Here is a 21,144-nt window from a genome sequence, read left to right as displayed (position 1 = left end):
GCTCCAATCTGCATTTGAAAGTGCGTTAAAAAAAAAGGAAGTCATGTTAGCATGTTTGGGAGTGCAGGAGCACAGCTTTCAAGTTTTCAGATCCAGCCAAATGCCTGGGTAACATTTCAAAGGTTAGGAAACTATCAAATAAAAAGCGCATCTTAATCTGTACATTTTATATGAAGTTTTCCAAAGAACTTTTATCACATTTTAGTTTCTTTAGAGCGCTAGTGGGGGTAACACGATCACTGTTTGACGGGAGTGACCTTGAAAGTTGAAAACCAATTAGGAAAAAAATGAAAGCCAAAATCCAATGTTCTCTACAATTCAGTTTTCCGAATTGATTGTTTTAGGGTTTCACTGTAGAAATGAGGATGTGCTACGACCATTGGCAAATCTTCTACTCTCTCCAATGATAAAAGATGGCTGTAAAGGGTGGGTGATGAGTGAAGGGACATTGAGGTTCCAGTTGCTACTTGTAGTGTAGTGTGGTTAGTTTTCCGTATCCTTTGCACATTAGCTTCTGGCTTTAGGCCTTTGTGCACTTTGCCCTGGTTGTATTTTATTCGTTTGCTTGCAGCTTAGAGCCTCTGTGCACTTTGCTCTAAATGCTTTTTATTAGGCTTCGTACTGTTATTTTTCAAATAGCCAGTTCTACGGTCTTGTTTTATATTCATATCACACTGTTTAGCCTACTTCAGCACTGGAGTTCTCCATAACACATTCTTGTTCACTCTGTGCTTCAGTCAAGGATACAGTCTGGTACATTGCCGATAGACATGGTAGGAGTTTAGTCTTTGGCATTCCTGCGTAGGGACATTTTGTGATCACGCTGACATGTTAGTTATAAAAACACTTCCTTGTCCCAATACACGCAAGAGGGAGATTCCGACCAGGGAACCACGACTATACGCTGACTGCCTCGTTGCAGATGCTGAACCAAGATCACAGGCCTTTGCTCAGGTATGAGGGCTGATGTCTCCCCAGTGATTCAGAAAGGCAAGTTAAAAGCTTAACATGCTGTGCTCGAAATAGAACAAGCAGAGGGAGAGTAGAAACTATTAGACACCATGATAGCTTTGTTCTTATGTTTTACTCTCCTGGTGACAATTTCAATCCTACTGTGTTGTATGGTTCTGGTTATTGCGGCTCACGCCTTATTATCTAAAATGCAGTCGTTTTATTAAAACATTATATAAAACTTATACTGCCTTTGTCATTTGTATATGAGATCATACTGTAAATGAGAGAGTTGGTTTGGATCTGAGTGACCACGACTTCCCTGAGAAGTTCCAAAGATGTCATGCGCTCAGCTGCCCAATCATCTCTTCCCTGTGGGAGAAATGAGGCACTGCTAGTTAGCCGGAGCAAAAACCGGATTTAGGGTGACAGAGTTCCTTACACGTGGGTCAGACTTAGTCCCCCACACCGTGATCGATCCTGCTGCCTAGAAATCCAGCAGTCTCATTTAGGATAATGAGAGCCAACGCGACATGGCGCCGCCAACGATTGGTCAGGCTCTAATTTTTAGGTCCGGCTGACTCTCTCGGTCTCATATATATATATATATATTGACTCCTCGGTTCCATAAGCGGAGACGTCCGTGGGGCTGAGGATTTCCGCCACCACGGGATAGGCATCCTATTACTTAGTGGTTGGTTGTTCAAGCTTGAACTTTGAAAGGAAAACCCCAATATTGGTGTGCCTTCTCTGACCATTTATAAATGGCGAATCCTAATGTAGTGAATATAGCGCCTAATATGCGACACCCGCTCACAGGACATCTGATAGCACATGGACTGACGGTCCAGGGGGGTCCGGTCACTTTTGTGGTGGACGCCCATGCAGCCTATAGAACAGAACTTTTTTATTCTTGGGTCATATTTCCAGCTGTAGATGGGGGTACAAACACTTTTCACGAATACACTGTTGCGAATGTCCCTGGACAATACAGGGCTTATGCATACTTAGAGATATCTTTATCTTATCAAGAACACCATAATTGGCTTGATGGCGTCCTCCCACACACGGTAGCACAAGTAAGGTTAGGTCCACTGAGTAATGATGGTCCGACCTGGCCTTTATTGGCTACTTACACACCATATCCTGCGGTTGCTAATTTGGCAGTGGCTGATGTGCGTCGTTTATATATAGACTTAGCAACTACATACAGAAGACTGGTTCAGTTTGTAATGCAGGCATTAAATACTAATGCAGCGCGTGCTGCTCCGGCGCATCCACAAGCAGTGGTTCCGGGTATTAATCTGGCCATTCTACACTCAGTTATGGGTAAAGTGCCGGCTAAACGTGAGAAAACTCCATTTTGGCTGGCGCAAAAAATGAATACGCTGGAAGCAGTATTTCCCCATACGGGACCTCAGGATAAACATAGAATTTTGGCGATGTGTTTGCCGTATGGGATGGTTCCTACTGTGGATCATTGTAATACGGTGTTTGCCGCGCTCTACACTACGGCACACGGTACACCGACGTTAGCTAATTTACCGGAGGTACTTAAACAAATTCAAGATGAATATGGGGCTGCCCCTGCCTTAGATTTGGGCATGCAGTTGATGGGCAATTTTGCCGCTGTTTCTTCTATTATTTTGAGTAATCTCAAGGGAGAGGCAGTAGCACTAGCAGTGCGGATGCGTCTTCGGGACGTTCCGCAGATTAATCAAGAGCGGGAACTCCCGAGAATAATAGCAGAAACATATTCTAGTATTGGTCGCGATAGCCTAGGGGCTAGACCACAAAAACCCCAATTACAGGGTAAAAATAATAAAGAAAATGCTAAACAACAGCAACCTGAGGGGACTAAAAAGCGCTGGGAAAAGAAACAACAGCAAACACCTAAGAAAGATGGGGGACAGTCTCCGCAACCGGAGAGCCCGCAGAATAGGTATAATCTCAGGAATAGGGATAATTTGAAAACGCCTGACAGATATCAATATACTGATACATGCCAATCTCGTTCCTTTCAGGACTCCTCGGACAAGAGAAGTGAGAGAGATTGGCGGTCAGAGCGGAGAAATGAGTACGTGAAACCAAGACAGGACTCACAACGCTCAACAGAGGTTTCTATTAAACAAGAAGAGAAACCACTCCAACAAAAGCAACAATTTAAAAAGAAGAAAGTGGCAGCTGTCTCAGTTAGACATGCCGCTCAAGAAGAGAGTTCTCTTGACGAACAAGACATGGGCGTTGGCACTGTTAGACAGCGCGGCAGAGGTCACAATAGTTCGCCGGAGTCTTCAAGAGCATCTGGAGGTGAAAGCAACTGATGAATTCATACAAGTCGAAACGGCGGATATGCGAGTCTCTGATCCTGATACAGTACATAAAGTAACTCTGCGATTAGAAGGGGACATTGACCGCATTGTACTCGCCATCTTTTGGGACCATGTGGTAAAATCATATGATGTTCTGCTGGCCGAACAATATTGGCCACTTGACTTTGTTCGCGACTGTCCGGTTGGGGAGGAGGTTATTACACCTTCATTCTCACCACTTGTTCCGAAAGAACTAGCGGTATCCTATAGTAAATCATGGGCTCTGGCACAAGCTCCCGCCTCATATAGAAATAACGTGGGGTGGGATAGACAATCACCTTATCATGTAATTCCAATAAAGGGCGAACCTCAGCCGCAGCCGCAGTATCCTATCAAATTTGAGGCAAGGGCATCGGTTAGGAAAATTCTTACACAATTGGAGTACCTGGGTGTAATTGAACCCTGTGTCTCGCCGATGAATAATCCCTTATTTCCAGGTGCTAAACCGGACCATTCATATAGGATAGTGGTGGATTACAGACACTTAAATGGACATACACGCACATATGCAATACAGAATTCACATAGCGCAGCGCTTATGAATAATATTGTGCGTAAAACATACAAAACAACATTAGATATCTCGAATGGATTTTTCTGCCAAAATATAGCGCCCGAAAGTCGGGACTATACCAGTTTCAGTGCGTTTGGCTCTCAGAAAAAGTTTTGTTGTTTGCCTCCGGGGTATAAGAATAGCCCAGGACTATTTTCGGCTTGTGTAACTGAAATTCTGCATGAGTTGGACCCTGAGGCGTTATCATATGTTGATGATATATATTTGACAGACGATGAGATTCTGCAACATCTAAGGCGTGTAGCACGCATTGTTGTGGGGTTTGCTGAAATTGGCTATAAGTTTAATTTTAAGAAATCAAAGATTGCCTTCCTCAGCATCATTTTCCTGGGATATGAATTGTCGAATGAGGGCAAGAGCTTAGCGCCACATTTTTTGGAGAAATGTGCTCAGTTGCAGCCTCCTAATACGGTTCGGAAGCTCCAGTCATTTTTGGGGTTTCTGAATTTTGGCAGAACTTACATTCCTTATTATGCTACGCTTATAAAACCATTATACGAGTTGATTCGCCCAAATTTTTTGAGTAGATTTTGGACAATTGAGCATACACATATACTACAGGATTTGCAAACTAATCTCTTAGCAGTTCAACATTTACACACACGGGACAATAAAACGCATTTAGTCATCAGGGTGATACCTGGGGCTGTTGGGTTTACGTATGTCACCTTTAATGAGGGTGAGACAGTCCCGATTGCATACAAGTCCCACTTGTATTCTGCTGCAGAACAACGATTTGAACAGATTGAGAAAATACTCACTGCAGTACAGATGGCTGTGATTAAAGAACGACCTCTTGCCCAGGGCCAACGCATCATTGTCGTTTCCCCAATTCCAGCCTTGGAAGCTGTTACAAAAGCGAGTGTTCCTAATTCGAAAGCTTTACACCCGCGATGGATACAATGGGCTACGTCTTTGACAGCCACTGATGTAGATTACATATTTGACCCTAAACTGCAGACTCAAGAATTTCTTCAATATGAAATGGAATACCCAGTTCCTGCTGGCACATTGCCTATTGACCAATATCAAATGGTCATGTATACCGATGGCTCTGCGCAACCGGCGGTTGGGACTAAACAGCAATATTCTGCTGCATGTGCGGTGGTGAGCGGCACTATGGAGGGGGAAGTGTTCTGCCCCCGACATACTTATACTCAAACCTTGGGAGATTGTACAGCACAGCTGGCTGAGCTCAAAGCTCTATTGTTAGCATTGGAGCGCGCAGATCCGGCGACTTTAACATTGCTGGTCTGTGACGCCTACTACTGTGTTCAGTCTTTCAATGAATATTTACACTATTGGAAGTTGAATGGGTTCAGAGATTCTAAAGGCAACACCATTAAACACAAATTGTTGTGGGGTAAGGTTGCGGATCTGAAAGAAACGCTTCCTAAAGTCCATGTTGTACATACACTTGGACACCAGTGCGTTGGAATACACGTTGCTGGGAATACTTTGGCTGATGAAGCCGCAACGTCGGCAGTAGCTGTCGCCACTGTGGCCACAGTGACTCGTTCGAGTTCCAAACCAGACACAGAGATTTTGGCTGCCGTAAGGGCTACGGCTCATGGCACGCCCTTTGCTAAGGGATTTCCTTCTAAATATAGTTACTGCTTGAGTAGTGCGCTAAATGCTGTTGTTAATATTCCAAGCATTGGTGTACGTGAAATGCCCAATAAAATTGAGAGACCTCGATTAATTTCTGCAGCACATGAGGGGGCGGCATCTGCACATGCTGGTGTGGCTGCCACGATTTCACTTTTACAGGCTCGTTACTGGTGGCCTGGTCTCTATAAAGACACAAAGCAGTATGTCCTTTGTTGTGACGTTTGTCAACAAATTAAAGCTTCGTCGGCTAGACGCCCGCAGCAGACGCCCCTTCTGATTTCAAATAAACCTTTCCAGTGTGTGTACTTGGATCATTGTGGTCCGCTGACACCAGTTAGTGCATACAAATATATTTTGGTTGCTGTAGATTCATGCTCCAGATTTGTGTGGGTCTGGCCACAACGCTCGGCTGACGCTCGAACTGTTATTAAAGATTTGCGCATCTTTGTCGATATATTTGCAGTTGCGGCTTTTCATTCGGACCAGGGCCCTGCTTTTGCCTCTAAGGCATTCAGGGACACCATGGCTTCGTTGGGGGTCCAACTCCAATTCTCGTCTCCATTTCATCCCGAGGGAAATTCTGTTGTGGAGCGTTTAAATTGTGATTTAAAGCAATCGTTAACGGCCAGAGTTATAGGTACGGGTCGTAGTTGGCTAGCCCACCTGTATAGAGTACAGAGAGCACTTAATAACTTGCCTAGAAGGTCACTGGGGGGTCGTACTTCATATGAGTGCCTGTTCGGAACACGAATGTATGTTCCTGCTCTAGATGGTCCTGGTGTGGAGGCGGCAGATACGCCTTTTGACATAAATGATCGTGTCAATGTTTTGCAGGATTTACAACAATTCTGTGAAGATAACTCTTCTGCAAGTGCTGGCTCCTCAGGAATTAAGGATGAGCCAGTAACACCTACTGGTTGGATACCCAGGATTGGGGATCTAGTGCGTGAAAAGGTTGCAGTAAAGAAAGAATTTGGTTCTTCTTATCGAGCACCAGTCCCTGTATTAGGGGTTAGCGGTACGAGAACTGTAATTTTACCGCCGCTGCACGGGGCCAAAGGGAATCACTTTGTTTCCATTGATAATTTCAAGTTACAACATGTGGCCGATTCTGCACAGCAGACCACGAGGGACACCCAGTAGTTCCGGAATCCCTCTCACTACTGGGGAAGAAGTCCCGCTGCAGGTGATTTGCACCGACGCTGTTTCCTCTCCGAGCTTGGGGAGGGTGGAAGATGATCTTGCGATTGTTCCACAGACGACGATTAATTTGGAATCTTTTGATCAAGTTGCTATACGTTCTACTGATGTTTCTGAACATGTGGTTTACAGTGTGCCACGGCGAGAGCCTCCTTCTGCTTCTTTGTTCACAGTTGCACCTTTTGCAAGAACTGCCTCTGGCTGCTTCAACGACACTGATGATGCCGTCTCAGGCTCCTCGTCCTCACTATCTTCAATCCGAGGTCCACGTAAGCTGCTGTGTTGGCTTAAACGCACATACTTTGTTTTTCCTTGGAACAATTTGTGGCTTTTTATGGCTGTAATTACTCTTTTTTTGTGGTTGGGATTTGTGGTTACTTTTTTCTGGTAATACATGGTCATTTTCTTCCTGAACGATCGGACATTGAGCACGTGGAGACAGTGTTAAAACCACATTTTTCGTCTCATATGGTTCGAAGCGACTTGTCCAATGTAAACATTTCTGCAATACCGATTCCGGATGGGATTGTGTGAGATAAAGTAATGTTTGATATATATGGTCCCACTGAATTGATTCAAATACCGTATGTTCACAAGTTATCTATGAATGATATTGTTATACCAGGCATTGTTTCTGATGATTGGGATGTGAAGACAGTAGATTCTATGCTGACAGAATTGCAATATTATACTGTCTATGACGATGAGGATGCTTACCTATTTAGAGATAATCATGGTGACATGTTTTGCTACAACTATTATGGACACCACTTTATTCATAAAGCAAGTAGCCCTAAGTCCATATTTGCTTATGTGCAATGGGAACATTGCCCAACTCCTCCACAAGGGAGTTAAAAAACATATTATGATAAATTTGCATATTTTTCTGGGCATAATCAACAAAATGCTAGGTCTTACTATTTTAAAGTTACTCCGTATCCTAATAAGCAAATGTTATTGACCGATACTAAATTACTGTATTCGACTTTGTTTGTATCTAAACTTTCGGTTGAGGGGTATGAATATTGGTTTAAGACTGTTGACTTAAAAAGTGTCTGGGGAACAAAAAATTGGCAGATGCAGGGCAGGGACACATTATTTAGAGCATGTATTATCCCTGTGCAAATGATTTTTCTCAATGACACAGTACAACAGACTAGCTGTTTGGGCTTGGCAACGATTAGAGAGTTAAATTTGCCTAGTATACCTGTCCCTTCCAAATTGAACAATTGGCAGCGATATGTTAATGCTACGTTTAATGAGTTTACACACTGGGTCCAGAATGGTACACTTAACATTTCATTGGTACATCCAGGCGGGTGGTTATTATGGCCTGTAGACACTAATAAGTGTCATCAACGTTTTGTCACCTCTTCAGGGGGGTTCTGGACTAGTAGGGCAGACCCTCGCTACATTTCACCAGAACATGCTGATATCATAACTACATACAGCGTGGGAAAGCTTTGTCAGCAATGGTTGAAATCATCCACGCTGGATGCAGTTAAATCACATCTCACGTTACTGTCTAATGATACTGAATTACAAGATTTTTTTGTCAGGACCTAAGGTACCTCGGAAGAAACGATTTTTATACGAAGTATATAATGAGATTTGGAAGCTTTCACAACAGGAGGCAGCGGCCCGGCTGAGGCAAATTGATCAGGAAAACCTGATACAGGCTTTGTCAGTTGTGGATAATGGCATGCATACCCTTTCTGACCGTGTTTACACAATTGACAGCATCGTTTCCACTGAAATAGACATTAATAAGTCGGATATGTCTTCTTTATATCATGGGCAGAGTCAGACGCGGTCCGTCATGCAGCTGCGTTGGACTCTACAGACCTTGAAGGCAGGTCGCGTTCCGTGGCAGCACATTCGTGCCAAAGAGATCTTTGTCTCCTTTAATTTAACTCGTCAACAACAGCTGATGGCGAAAAAGGAAGCGACGTATGCCATGTTAAATATTGAAAAATTGGAGAAACTGCCTTTCACAGTTGCTGAGATTCCGTCAGCTGAGTGGTTGATTCATGGGGTTATTAATTTGCCTATCTCCACTCTGCAATCTACTTCTTGTTTGAAGCACATTCCGGTGGGTAGATACAAACGGTTGGGAGACAGTTACATACACGAGGTGTGGGAGCTTCCCTTTCTATACAAATGTATTAATGGTTTGAGGGAGGTTTTTCTTAGCGGTAGTGAATGCGAAACTTCTGTCAGCCATTCCATGGTTTGTAAACAGCTGTCCTTGCACGGGCGTGTAACGCTTTGATTGCTAACTTAGCTTGTTATCTGAAGGGAGTTCCAGTCCCGGTTATTAAAAACACTTTCCAGGTGCTTTCTAACGGCAGTTACATTGTTCTTAACAGCGAACGCTGCTGTGGCATGCGTGCTGGAATAGTTTACGTAGTCGTTGTCACCAAGGCCGTTACGTGCTGTGGGAATGTGTTGTTTCCCCCCACTCAAATTAGGGAGGTGGCAGACATCTGGCCTCATATTGCTACTTCCAAGGTGAATTTCGACAAGTTGAGTCGACTAAGGGCTTTATTGTTTCAAAAGCATGTGGCCCTTACATCTGCTAGCGAGACCTACGCATTTCAGGTGGCAAGGTCATCAGCGGAAATACAGTCCCTTTTGAATACTAACTTTCCGAGTCACTTTGGTGAGCTTGTGGGACGTATATTTAATGCGTCCAGCACTGCTGGAATTGCACATTTTTTCAAAGCCGTTGGTGTTGGTTTTGCTCACACCTTCTCTTCCATATTCGGTTTAATACCTTCGGCTATACATTCTATTATCGGAAGCATTTTTGGGGGTTTCCCGATTACTTTGGCTTTATTGGCTGGAGTCTTGTTATTGCTGCTGTTCTTCCGCAATGGCTGTCCCGCCACGACGAGATCCTATATTGCTGCTCCCGTCAGCGCAACTGTGTCGTGAACGCATGATGCAGTCTTTTGGAGCAACTCTCCTGGGACATTTGGAGTGTGACTGGTCGCTGTCATTCCGACCAGTTTTGGATTGTGTGCAACCAGTGTTTCGGTGCCTTTGGTGTTCGTTTGAACATGCACTGGCTTTCTGTCTCTCACTGCAGCGCCCTCCAGTGGTCGATACTCATCTGTTGATGTTCCCGATTAGGGCTCATTCCCAGACTTGTGCACTAAGGTTGCGTTTGCTTCGTGAGGCAGTTTATGAGATTCCCTTCCTGGAGGAAGATGGTATTGTCTCATTCATAGGCCCTGCACGGGGTGCCGCCCTGAATGGTTTTGGGGCTTTGGAACACACCTGCTCCATGGTACTTTTTGGCGTGGATCTTCCGATATTGACAATTATCGAAGTGGAGGAGCTCCTGCTTTCTATTGCTTCTGTCTGACAATTGTTTTTTTTTTTTTCTATTTCCTTAAACATTGACATTATATTGAATTTGGCTTTATCGTCACATGCTTCCAAAATTTATGACTTTGTTGTCTTCTGACCTTGTCGAAATATATATTTTTATCCTCAAGCAAATATGGTCTAAAAGTTGTTGGGTGGCGCACTCCACTGTCGGTGCCAGTGACGGAGAGGACCAGTCTCGTAAAAATATAAATTTCAAAAAGTATTCACTGCACTCCACGAGGTATCAATAGTGCAAATTTAATCCAAATAACAACCACCAACGCGTTTCAACTCCCTCAGGAGTCTTGTTCACAGTAAGTGAGTCCCTTTTCCCTTTTGCTATTTATACCCCCAGGTGATACAGACTAAAGAGTGCATTATGGTCCATGTAGTTCCCAACTAAATAGAAATAAAAATACATTTTTTCTGTATCTTATACTCTCCTCAAAAATAAAATAAAATAATAATATACTAAAAATATATACATTTATAATAAATGGTGCTCTTTCTGTATATTTTCCTTCATGATACTTCTCTTTCCACATTCATATTTATATTGGCTACTGATTACTTCCCCATTAATTTCTCCACTATAATTGTCTGCGCTAGACATGTATATTAATGTCAACCTTTCAACATTTCCCATATGTATATTGTTAAATATTTCATATTATACTACTGTTATTATATTATCTTGGTCGCGACATTCCTATGCATCTACAGAGATCTGTTTACTATATACATAGTGATAAGTATCTTTTTGAATGGTTCCATTGTCCATATATCTTGTATTAATGAATGTCAGTCCTCTCTCGCTCCATCTCTATCATTTGTTTACAATACATATGGTAGTTCAGTAATTCTTAATGATTGAGAGTCAGTAGCCATATTGCATCGTTGTTAACATATATACCTCCTCATTGCTTGATCATAGATGTACATACAGTTCCTCGTCCATGTTCAACCCATAAGGCATCTTTGTACGGAGCTGAATAATAAATTTACTCTCCATTTGTCTCAACAGAGGCCAGCCAAGAAACATTAAATCAGATACAGGAAGATCAGAAGAGGCAAAAGAAAGAAAGAATTATCCTCTTCGCAACAGACAAATGAAACAATAGAGGATGTGGAAAAAACTCAAGAGGAAAATCTAGTGATTAATCTCTCTAATCACGTATTAACGAAGGAAGAGGAAAGTGTACTAAACAAGGGACTGTCATTCTGCCCTGAACACCACATGGACAAGGTTGAAACTAAAATAGACACTTATAAATTTGTAAGGAAAATCAAATTAGCCAAGCACTTTTGCAAACAACAACAAAGGTTCAGAGACACAGAAAATGTCCAGAATGAGGAAGGTCTAATAATTGATCAAATAGAAGATATAAAAGTCTGCTATGAGTTAATGAATAATTTGGAAAATGAGGAAATGACATCAATTCAAATATTGGAAACCAAGATATATGGACAATGGAACTATTCAAAAAGATACTTATCACTATGTATATAGTAAACAGATCTCTGTAGATGCATAGGAATGTCGCGACCAAGATAATATAATAACAGTAGTATAATATGAAATATTTAACAATATACATATGGGAAATGTTGAAAGGTTGACATTAATATACATGTCTAGCGCAGACAATTATAGTGGAGAAATTAATGGGGAAGTAATCAGTAGCCAATATAAATATGAATGTGGAAAGAGAAGTATCATGAAGGAAAATATACAGAAAGAGCACCATTTATTATAAATGTATATATTTTTAGTAAATTATTATTTTATTTTATTTTTGAGGGGAGTATAAGATACAGAAAAAATGTATTTTTATTTCTATTTAGTTGGGAACTACATGGACCATAATGCACTGTTTAGTTTGTATCACCTGGGGGTATAAATAGCAAAAGGGAAAAGGGACTCACTTACTGTGAACAAGACTCCTGAGGGAGTTGAAACGCGTTGGTGGTTGTTATTTGGATTAAATTTGCACTATTGATACCTCGTGGTGTGCAGTGAAAACTTTTTGAAATTTATATATATTTTTATGTATTATTTTTATCTGGGGCATATTTTCTATTATTGGAACCACTTGCTACCGACAAGGGGAGGGTGTAGTGTGGTTAGTTTTACGTATCCTTTGCGCATTAGCTTCAGGCTTTAGGCCTTTGTGCACTTTGCCCTGGTTGTATTTTATTTGTTTGCTTGCAGCTTAGAGCCTCTGTGCACTTTGCTCTAAATGCTTTTTATTAGGCTTCGTACTGTTATTTTTCAAATAGCCAGTTCTACGGTCTTGTTTTATATTCATATCACACTGTTTAGCCTACTTCAGCACTGGAGTTCTCCATAACACATTCTTGTTCACTCTGTGCTTCAGTCAAGGATACAGTCTGGTACATTGCCGATAGACGTGGTAGGAGTTTAGTCTTTGGCATTCCTGCGTAGGGACATTTTGTGATCACGCTGACATGTTAGTTATAAAAACACTTCCTTGTCCCAATACACGCAAGAGGGAGATTCTGACCAGGGAACCACAACTAGACGCTGACTGCCTCGTTGCAGATGCTGAACCAAGATCACAGGCCTTTGCTCAGGTATGACGGCTGATGTCTCCCCAGGGATTCAGAAAGGCAAGTTAGAAGCTTAACATGCTGTGCTCGAAATAGAACAAGCAGAGGGAGAGTAGAAACTATTAGACACCATGATAGCTTTGTTCTTATGTTTTACTCTCCTGGTGACTATTTCAATCCTACTGTGTTGTATGGTTCTGGTTATTGCGGCTCACGCCTTATTATCTAAAATGCAGTTGTTTTATTAAAACATTATATAAAACTTATACTGCCTTTGTCATTTTTATATGAGATCATACTGTAAATGAGAGAGTTGGTTTGGATCTGAGTGACCACGACTTCCCTGAGAAGTTCCAAAGATATCATGCGCTCGGCTGCCCAATCATCTCTTCCCTGTGGGAGAAATGAGGCACTGCTAGTTAGCCGGAGCAAAAACCGGATTTAGGGTGACAGAGTTTCTTACACGTGGGTCCGACTCAGTCCCCCACACCGTTATCGATCCTGCTGCCTAGAAATCCAGTAGTCTCATTTAGGATAATGAGAGCCAACGCGACAGTAGGCTCTATGGACAGTGGAAAGAGAACAATACATTAGATCCTGGCTTCAACTGGACAGCAGTCAGGGCTGGCTTTATATGGTGAGTTTACAGAGGTTAAAAAACTTTCTGGCTACCTGGTTCTTTTGTCTTTGTGACCCTGCAGTGAGTTTCTTGGGGAGGCAAGTGTAGATGAGATTACTACAGTCCACGCTGTTACAACTTCTACACTGTTGTGATTCTGAGAAGTAGCAAGATTTCAAGAAGCAGATTAATAAATAATTCCCAACTGACTTGTTTTTTGAGTGGTGGATGCAAGGGGTGACAGTGAATGAGAAAGAGGAAGGTTGGGTGTGAAAGGCAATGTGAGGGGGTCAGTTTCTCTGAAGAGGATAATCTCAATTGTAGCTCATACTTGTAAAGGAAGCTCTCCTTCATTCACTGGAGCATATGATGCACAAAGTGATGCTGGTATGCTTGTTTTCTCTTTGGCATAGCCAGATGTGGATTTGTGTATCATCTGCAAACAACAAAACGTGATGCTTGATGATTGCAGTGGATTCGTTTGCACTCTCATCAGTGATTTTACTGATTAGGCACCCACAGCAAATAAAATAATGTATGTTTTCGTGATAACTCTCTTTGTATTTAGTCACTTCATGATGTGAGACCTGGCATCATTGGCATAGACTCGCCTGTCTTTTTGCCTCTGTTTCCTATGTTCTGACTGTGTGCTAGACTTTGTTTTTGTAGGTTTTGGTACTCTGAGCACTTTACCACTGCTGACCAGCGCTAAAGTGCAAGTGCTCTCTGAGTAAACTGTATGTGTAATCGGCGTTTCCATGATTGGAATATTTGATTGACTAATAAGTCTCTAGTAAAGTGCACTAGAGGTGCCATGAGCCTGTAAATCAAATGCTACTAGTGGGCATGCAGCACTGTTTGTGCCACCCACATGGACAGCCTTGTAAACATGACTCAGACCTGCCACAACCGTGTCTGTGTGTGCAGTTTTAACCTGCCAATTCGACCTGGTAGGTGTACCCATTTGCCAGGCCCAAACCTTCCATTTTTTGTATATGTAAGGCACCCCTAAGGTATTCCCTTATTAAGCCCTAGGGGCAGGGTGCAGTATATGTTAAAGGTAGGACGTGTACCAATGTGTTTTACATGTCGTGACAGTGATATACTGCCAAATTCGGTTTTCACTGTTGCAAGGCCTATCTCTCTCATAGGTTAACATGGGGACTGCCTTTAAATATCTTTTAAGTGCAGTTTCCCATGGAGAACAGATATAGAAATGGAGTTGGGGTCTCCGAACTCACAATTTTAAAATACATCTTTTGGTAGAGTTGTTTTTTAGATTGTCAGTTTGAAAATGCCACTTTTAGAAAGTGAGAATTTTCTTGCTTAACCATTCTGTGCCTCTGTCTGCTTGTGTATTCAACGTCTGGGTCAGACTAACAGTAGGGCTGGCGTGAATTCCCTCTATATAGTGACGAAAAGGGAGCTGGGGTGTAGCTTGCATATCATGATGAGTCTTATGAGAGTGGGGAGGGAGGAGCTGACACTTACACCTCAAAGGGCTCTGCCTGTCCTCACACAATGCAGTCTCCAATCCCCTGGTGTATATCCGGGGCCAGGCCTAGGCAAGGCAGGATCTTGTGAACAACAGAGACTTTCCTTTGAAGTTTGCCCATTTCAAAGACAGAAAGGGCTATAAGTAGTGGACCTTAAACCCCAGATTTTTAGAACACTTAAGGATCAAGAGGAACGTCTGCCAAAGAGAACAGTTGAAGAGCTGGAGGGGGAGTACTGCCCGTAGCTGCGTGTGCTTTGCTGGGTTTGCCTGCCGTTGCTGCTTGTGCCTTAGAGAGGGCAAAGACTGGACTTTGCTGTGTATCCTGCTTGAGTAGACTCTCCAAGCACTTGGGCTGAGCTTGCCTCATGTTAATAAGTCTTAGGGACAGCAAAGACTTCACCTACCAGCCTCCGGGTTCACTTGCTGTGGACTCTAGCTCGTAAGGTGGTGCCAATTCCAGATTCTGGGACCTTGGGAGGTAAAGCTGGTGAAAAAAAACAAGAAAACCAAGTGCACTGACTTCAGACAACGTCCGTACTGACTTCGCTTCGGATCCCGCGCCGGTGCCTGCAACTGAAGCTCTGGTCCCCGCTAGAGTGCGAAGACTCCGCCGCTGCCTTGGCGGAGTACATGACTGAGTTCTGAAGTGCCGTGTCATCGATGTCCGTGACACCCGACTCTGCCACGGTGCCTACAGACTCATGGCGTGACTACGACCCTGTGAGGTTGCCCCACCACGTCGTGACCGCCGGCTATCGAGCCCACAAAAAATGCAAGGACCTGACGCCTCGCACAGAGGTCTCCACTCCTCTGCTCCGCAGCCCCGGAACAGATGCACCTGATCCAGTGACGCCTCAATCCCAGACTCCATGCACCGGCTTATTTCCTCATTTTCACAAGATACTGTACCTGGGGGTCTGTGCAACTCTGTGACCGAAGCCATTGGTGTTGGATTGTTGGGACGCTCTCATATCACCAAATTGAAGCATTTGTGTTTCTAGGCGCTATAATAAAGTTTAATCCATAAAAATTAATAACTTTGCTTGTGTTTGATGGCTATTTTTCGAACCTGGTGTTGAGTCCTTTTGTGTTTTCACTGTGTTACTGTGTGTGGGTGTAGAAATACTGTTACAAATTGACTCCTAGATAGGCCTGACTGCTTGTGCCAAGCTACAGAGGGGTGAGCAGGGGTCATCCTAGGTGTGTCTCTCACTTAACCTGATTAGAGTGAGGGTCCCTGTTTGGACAGAGTGCACTGACTGCCAACCAGAGACCCCATTTTAACAATATTCCTTAACCAGCTTTGTGAACACCACTCTTTGTGTTTGTTTGTAGTTTAGAAAGTAAGTGATAATAATCACAGTGATTGATCCTCCTAAGCTGCATAATTAAACTGAGTTATCAGAGATAAAACACATTTTTATATTATATTTCTCCTCTTCTTGTTTTTAGTAAAATATCTTTAACTTCTATTGCTACTCCCTTTTTGAACGATGACTTACTTGTAGTTCCAGTGGCCCTTTGCTTACTGTGAAGTTTCTGTTTTTCGAAATCTAATATTTGGCGCATTCTAGACATTTACATTGGTACAGCTACATTGCGTCCCCTTTCTGTGATGTTCAGATTTAAAATACCACATTTTTGTTGAGGACTTTGTTAAAATCGAATAACGTAAAGTGACACCTGATTTGCAGCATCTTTCCCCAAAACAGCCATTGATTATCTATGAGAATGTGATTCTAATCCAGAGATAATTCTTTACAGCCTGCATAACATCAAACATGTTAATATCTGCATCTACTGCTTCTATTTAGGTAGCATGTTTCTGTTTTATGACGCCTTATTATTACCATCACCAGGCATGTATTTCCTGAACACGTAAATTAATTTTCTATGTGAAATTTGGTGACCATTCCACTTATGTTGTTGACCCTCATGAACACCCCAAAAACTAATTGAGAGGCTCGAACAACTGAATTACTACATCCCACAAACTGACGAAGTGTATAAGGGCTACCACATGTTGAAGGAAACATGTATTATTGTAAATGTCTAATTTACTATAAGCTCATCACAATTTATATTTTTTGTGTAAACTACTGTAAGTAATTTACATAACCCACCCTAAACTGCTTTGCCAACTCCAACTTAAAACTTTACAACACATCTTAATTGTTCTTTGAATTATATAGAACGATAGAACAATGACAATAAAAACTGTTTTCTTACTAAGGTATCTTCTAGGTGCTTCTCTTATGTATACTTTACATAGATGGGCATATGCACTTTTGGATTTATTTTTTATTTTTTATAATGTATTCATTTTTGGGATCAGATTTCTTTCATGGCCCAGGAATCTGTGAATCATTTACATATATCCAATAGAAGCACTGTGTATACAGGCTACTGAAATAGCAATTACCTTTGAAAGAGGTTCTGCGAATCTGAATGCCTAATCATGGAGGTCATTTAGGGGTCAGCCAGGGGTCTCAGCTGTCCTGTGCGACTCCCTGACACTGACTTTGCGATCCCTGGCCACAGAGATGGCACATTTAGTGCCAGAACCACGACAGCTCCTCCTTCAGTTGGACCTACATTCTCTGTTTTCTGGCGATATTGTATTAAATAGTGAATATGTGAATAATGTATTATTCACTGTTGGTGTAATGAAAATAGAGTACAGTTAGCTAGAATATGCCCTTCTGTGGCAGCTGAGGTAAGTAAAACATGCTTTGTGTGTGGGTGCTTGTGGAGGAGTGGGATTATGTGGGAGAGTGTATGTGTGTAATTGCATTTATGTGTAAGTATGTGTGTGTGAGTGAAAGTGGAGGTGAAAGGGTGCGTGATGTCACTTCCGCTACCACTGGCATTTCGGTGAACGACGTCCATGTGCCTAATCAGCATTTTGCATATTCTGTGGTGGCAAAAGGGGACAGAGCTGTGAAGAGACTGTAAAGCACTTTGATGTTTTAAGTTCCGTTGCGATTCTACCACTAAGGAGATCAATGGGTGCCAATTTGATGAGGATGTTAATTGATAGTAGCTGCGTCCAGATTGTCTATGCCTCTTGAGAACTATTTCTCTGGTTTGATAACTTGGTACATAATGAAGATGTTTTCCATCTTTAACAGCATGCAGTTTGAGAAGATCACAGACAAGGGGGACTTACCTCAGCTCTACTACACTGACATGATACTCTGGCTCTATGAGTGGACCACATGCTCTGTGGACTGAGCTGTTCCGTAAGATTCCCTTTCCTCTGCAAATGAACTGGTTATAATCATCTGGTGCTAAGATTCTGGAGAGGGATGCCCTGCAGCACGTTCCTCGAAATTAATCTGTCACGGTATCCTATCATTTGACTCCAGTGGTGCGCCAAGCCTTCTCACAGGTGTCTTGTGCTGCCAAGCATTTAGCACAGGAAGGAACACCATACCATGGCGCTCAGGAGCGAGCACAATTATCTCACTGTATGACAAGGAGACATCCTAAGTCACAGATAATTAATCTGTATAGAAGATAGTTTGCAGGCAGAGAAAACACTCGGTTACAGCGCTACTCCCAAATTTTGAATAATCGTATTAGAAGACTGGCAGAAACTGTGTTGATCTGCAGATCTAGGTCATGAAGGTCTATCCTCAACTGTATGTGTTATTTAGGATAAAATAGGTCTTTTATATATACACACACACCAAAAATAACATTTGGATCCTGATCGTAACTTGCAAGAAATTGTTTGGACCCTAGTGGGTGTTTTAACCTGGTACGTAGTTCTTGGGGCATTACTCACTCAGTCACTAACTTATACTAATGGGCACTAATGACAGTGCACTTCTAATTATACCTGGTCTTTTCTTCTACTAAGCCAGTGGGGGACAAACGTTTTTGTGCCCAACTTTTCAGAGGTACACTTCTCTTGTTCTTACCGTTAGTGTAAAATGGCTTCCGGAAAGGATGTCCCTTGGATAGAACAACAGCTAGGATCAGGTACTGGAAGCCGGAGACGCAGAATATGACTGTGTTCTCATAATTGGGCAGATGGAGGTGTACTGTAGATGATGCATTCACAGGGACAAACCTGACTCAAAAAAGAAACGGTGAGATGGCTGAGATAATAGTACAGACTAGGAGTAAAAACTATGCCTAAAAACTGTACATAAGCAAAAAGAACAGATAATGGATGGAATGCCGAACAATGCAAATATTCAACCCAGTCACAAAGGTCTGGGTTTAATCTATCGTTTTTTTCTCACCACGCCACCCCAGGTTGGACCGAGTTATATGCGAATCAGGCTTGACCCTGCACCTCATGGGAACAGTTCAGCCCGAACTGACAGGCCAGATCTTTCCTGGACCAAAAACAAGCATCCCTGGACCAGTTTCGGGGTATCACTCCTCATCAGCCAGGCTAGCTTGAATCCAGAGACACAGTTAGCACAGGACCTAAGTCTGGGCATACCCATCCCACTTAGGGCGACAAAAGCAAAAAGAACAGGTGATGGACGTAATGCTGAATAATGGAATCATCCATCCCCAGTCACAAATCTGGGTTTAATCCATCATCTTTTGATTATAGCTGTGTCCAAAATGGGGTGGCGTGGTGAGCAGAAAACGAAACGATGTATTAAACCCAGATCTGTGACTGGGGCAAATATTTGCATTGTTCAGCATTCTGTCCATCATCCGTTCTTTTTGCATGCCATTCATACAAACCTTGAACCAAAGACCATACGGGTAATTCAAACAAAGTGCAGCCAAACCACTGAATCGGTCTTTCATGCACATTTAGCACTCTGCAAGCCTTTCAAACAAACCACACCTGAACACTTAGCATACATTTCAGGCAAACTGTACGAAAAACAACTTACACGTGATTCACAAAGTATAAAGTATGGCACTGCATCCACATTACACAAAAGTCTAAAAATACTGCACTGGTCAAAAATACAAACTAGGATTTTTACAGCTTTTAATTCAAATTGTGCCTAAAGCGCTTTAGAAAGCTTAACTGCAAATTTCACTGAAACATTTTGCAGGCTCTACCAGAAAGAGGGAAAGGGAGAGAGAACAGGCAGTGCCTTTCAGAGTGCGAGAAGAAGTGTGTGAGGAAATAATGTGCTCGCCACAGTGTACTCACTAGTTCTAAAGAAAGAAGCCTGTGTCTGTAGGACATCGTGCCCAGAGATGATCCTCCTGGTCGGAGGTCATCCGCTATTCACACAGAGATCAGTCTGCAACAGGGCTGGCACAATAAAGATGGCGAGTGAAGGAGCTGCCAGCTGTGGAATTCACTTCAATGTTAAGACAAGCCTGTTCGATCAGTGTGCACTCTCCGCTGAAAGCGGGACATGGGTCTGGCTTTTGTGGAGTGCTACAAGTGACAGGGATGAAAAGGTCTCTTATTGCAGAATGGCCCAAGCTGGGGACAGAGGGCTCGGACTGCCAAAAGAGTGTGAGTGAAAGAGGTATAAACTAAACATTTGCCAGCCGCGCAGAGAGCTTGTTTCTACTAAAAGATGCAACAGCTCTGGGGAATGCACCCAGTACCCGCTTACCAGCTCTGTGTGGTGGTGACGTAGTAGGCTGTAATCTGGATGAGGATAAGCAGCAGAGTTTGCAGCAGGAGGCTGCCCAACACCATGATGCTTATCAGAGTCCCCTGGGGGCGCACAATGCCCAACTCCTTTGCCGGCCCAGTGCGGCCCATCAACACTGCCACCGTAGTGGCGATGACCAGGTCAAAGAAGAGGAATTCAAAGTCACTTATGTTGGTGTTGGCCTAGGAGAGGAGAGAAGTTATTTTGTTGGCATGCAGATACAATGGGAAAGCAAGGTACCCAAACACTCATCTCTCTGTGTCCCTCTTCCAAAACGGAAACAATGAATGAAGCAGAAAAGCTACTTACTTGGAACCCCACTTCTCCATCACAGGTAACTTCCGAGATTACCTGCAACACTTTTTTTTCAATAGGAAGCATTACCTCCCAATCGTAGAAAAAATAAGGCATGTGTATTTATTTTACTTTATTACAGTATACATATATTAAAAATACCAACACATTCAGAATTGGCTTAAAATTAGATAAACCAGCATTGCTTGTAAATCTTTTTTTTGTTTTCTATTTGAAAATAGAAACAATTGAAGCAAACTTTTCATATGAACACAGCCATGAATGAGGTAAACTGTGCAGCAGCTTCAAGGTGTCAAGATGCTACATAGCTCCAGATGGCCCCTCAGTTTATTTTGAAAGTTCCCCTATGCCACTTAAATGACTTTGGTTTGTCAAGAGGAAGGAGGGTTGCCTCTGAGTTTAATTAAAAATCCAAGGATGGTGAACTGGTGTTAGAGCTTAGTAACGTAGCAATCGGGCTT

At 42.7% G+C, this 21,144-nt stretch overlaps 1 protein-coding gene across 7 annotated transcripts in view; it reads right to left on the bottom strand.

The window, feature by feature from the left end:
* Positions 1-21,144, bottom strand: part of ATP13A2 (ATPase cation transporting 13A2) — a 671,851-nt gene that overhangs the window by 31,027 nt on the left and 619,680 nt on the right. For all 7 annotated transcript variants that reach the window (XM_069240690.1, XM_069240693.1, XM_069240692.1 and 4 more), the window contains 2 exons: positions 20,327-20,550; positions 18,698-18,849 (listed from right to left, as the gene is read on the bottom strand). In XM_069240690.1, the coding sequence (XP_069096791.1) occupies positions 18,698-18,849; positions 20,327-20,550 (376 nt within the window). The remainder of the gene's footprint in view (positions 1-18,697; positions 18,850-20,326; positions 20,551-21,144) is intronic.

Source organism: Pleurodeles waltl, chromosome 6 (genome assembly GCF_031143425.1).
Source record: "Pleurodeles waltl isolate 20211129_DDA chromosome 6, aPleWal1.hap1.20221129, whole genome shotgun sequence".
Classification (NCBI taxonomy): domain Eukaryota; kingdom Metazoa; phylum Chordata; class Amphibia; order Caudata; family Salamandridae; genus Pleurodeles; species Pleurodeles waltl.
Note: the sequence above shows the minus strand (reverse complement) of the source record. Positions and strands in the feature narration are given on the sequence as shown.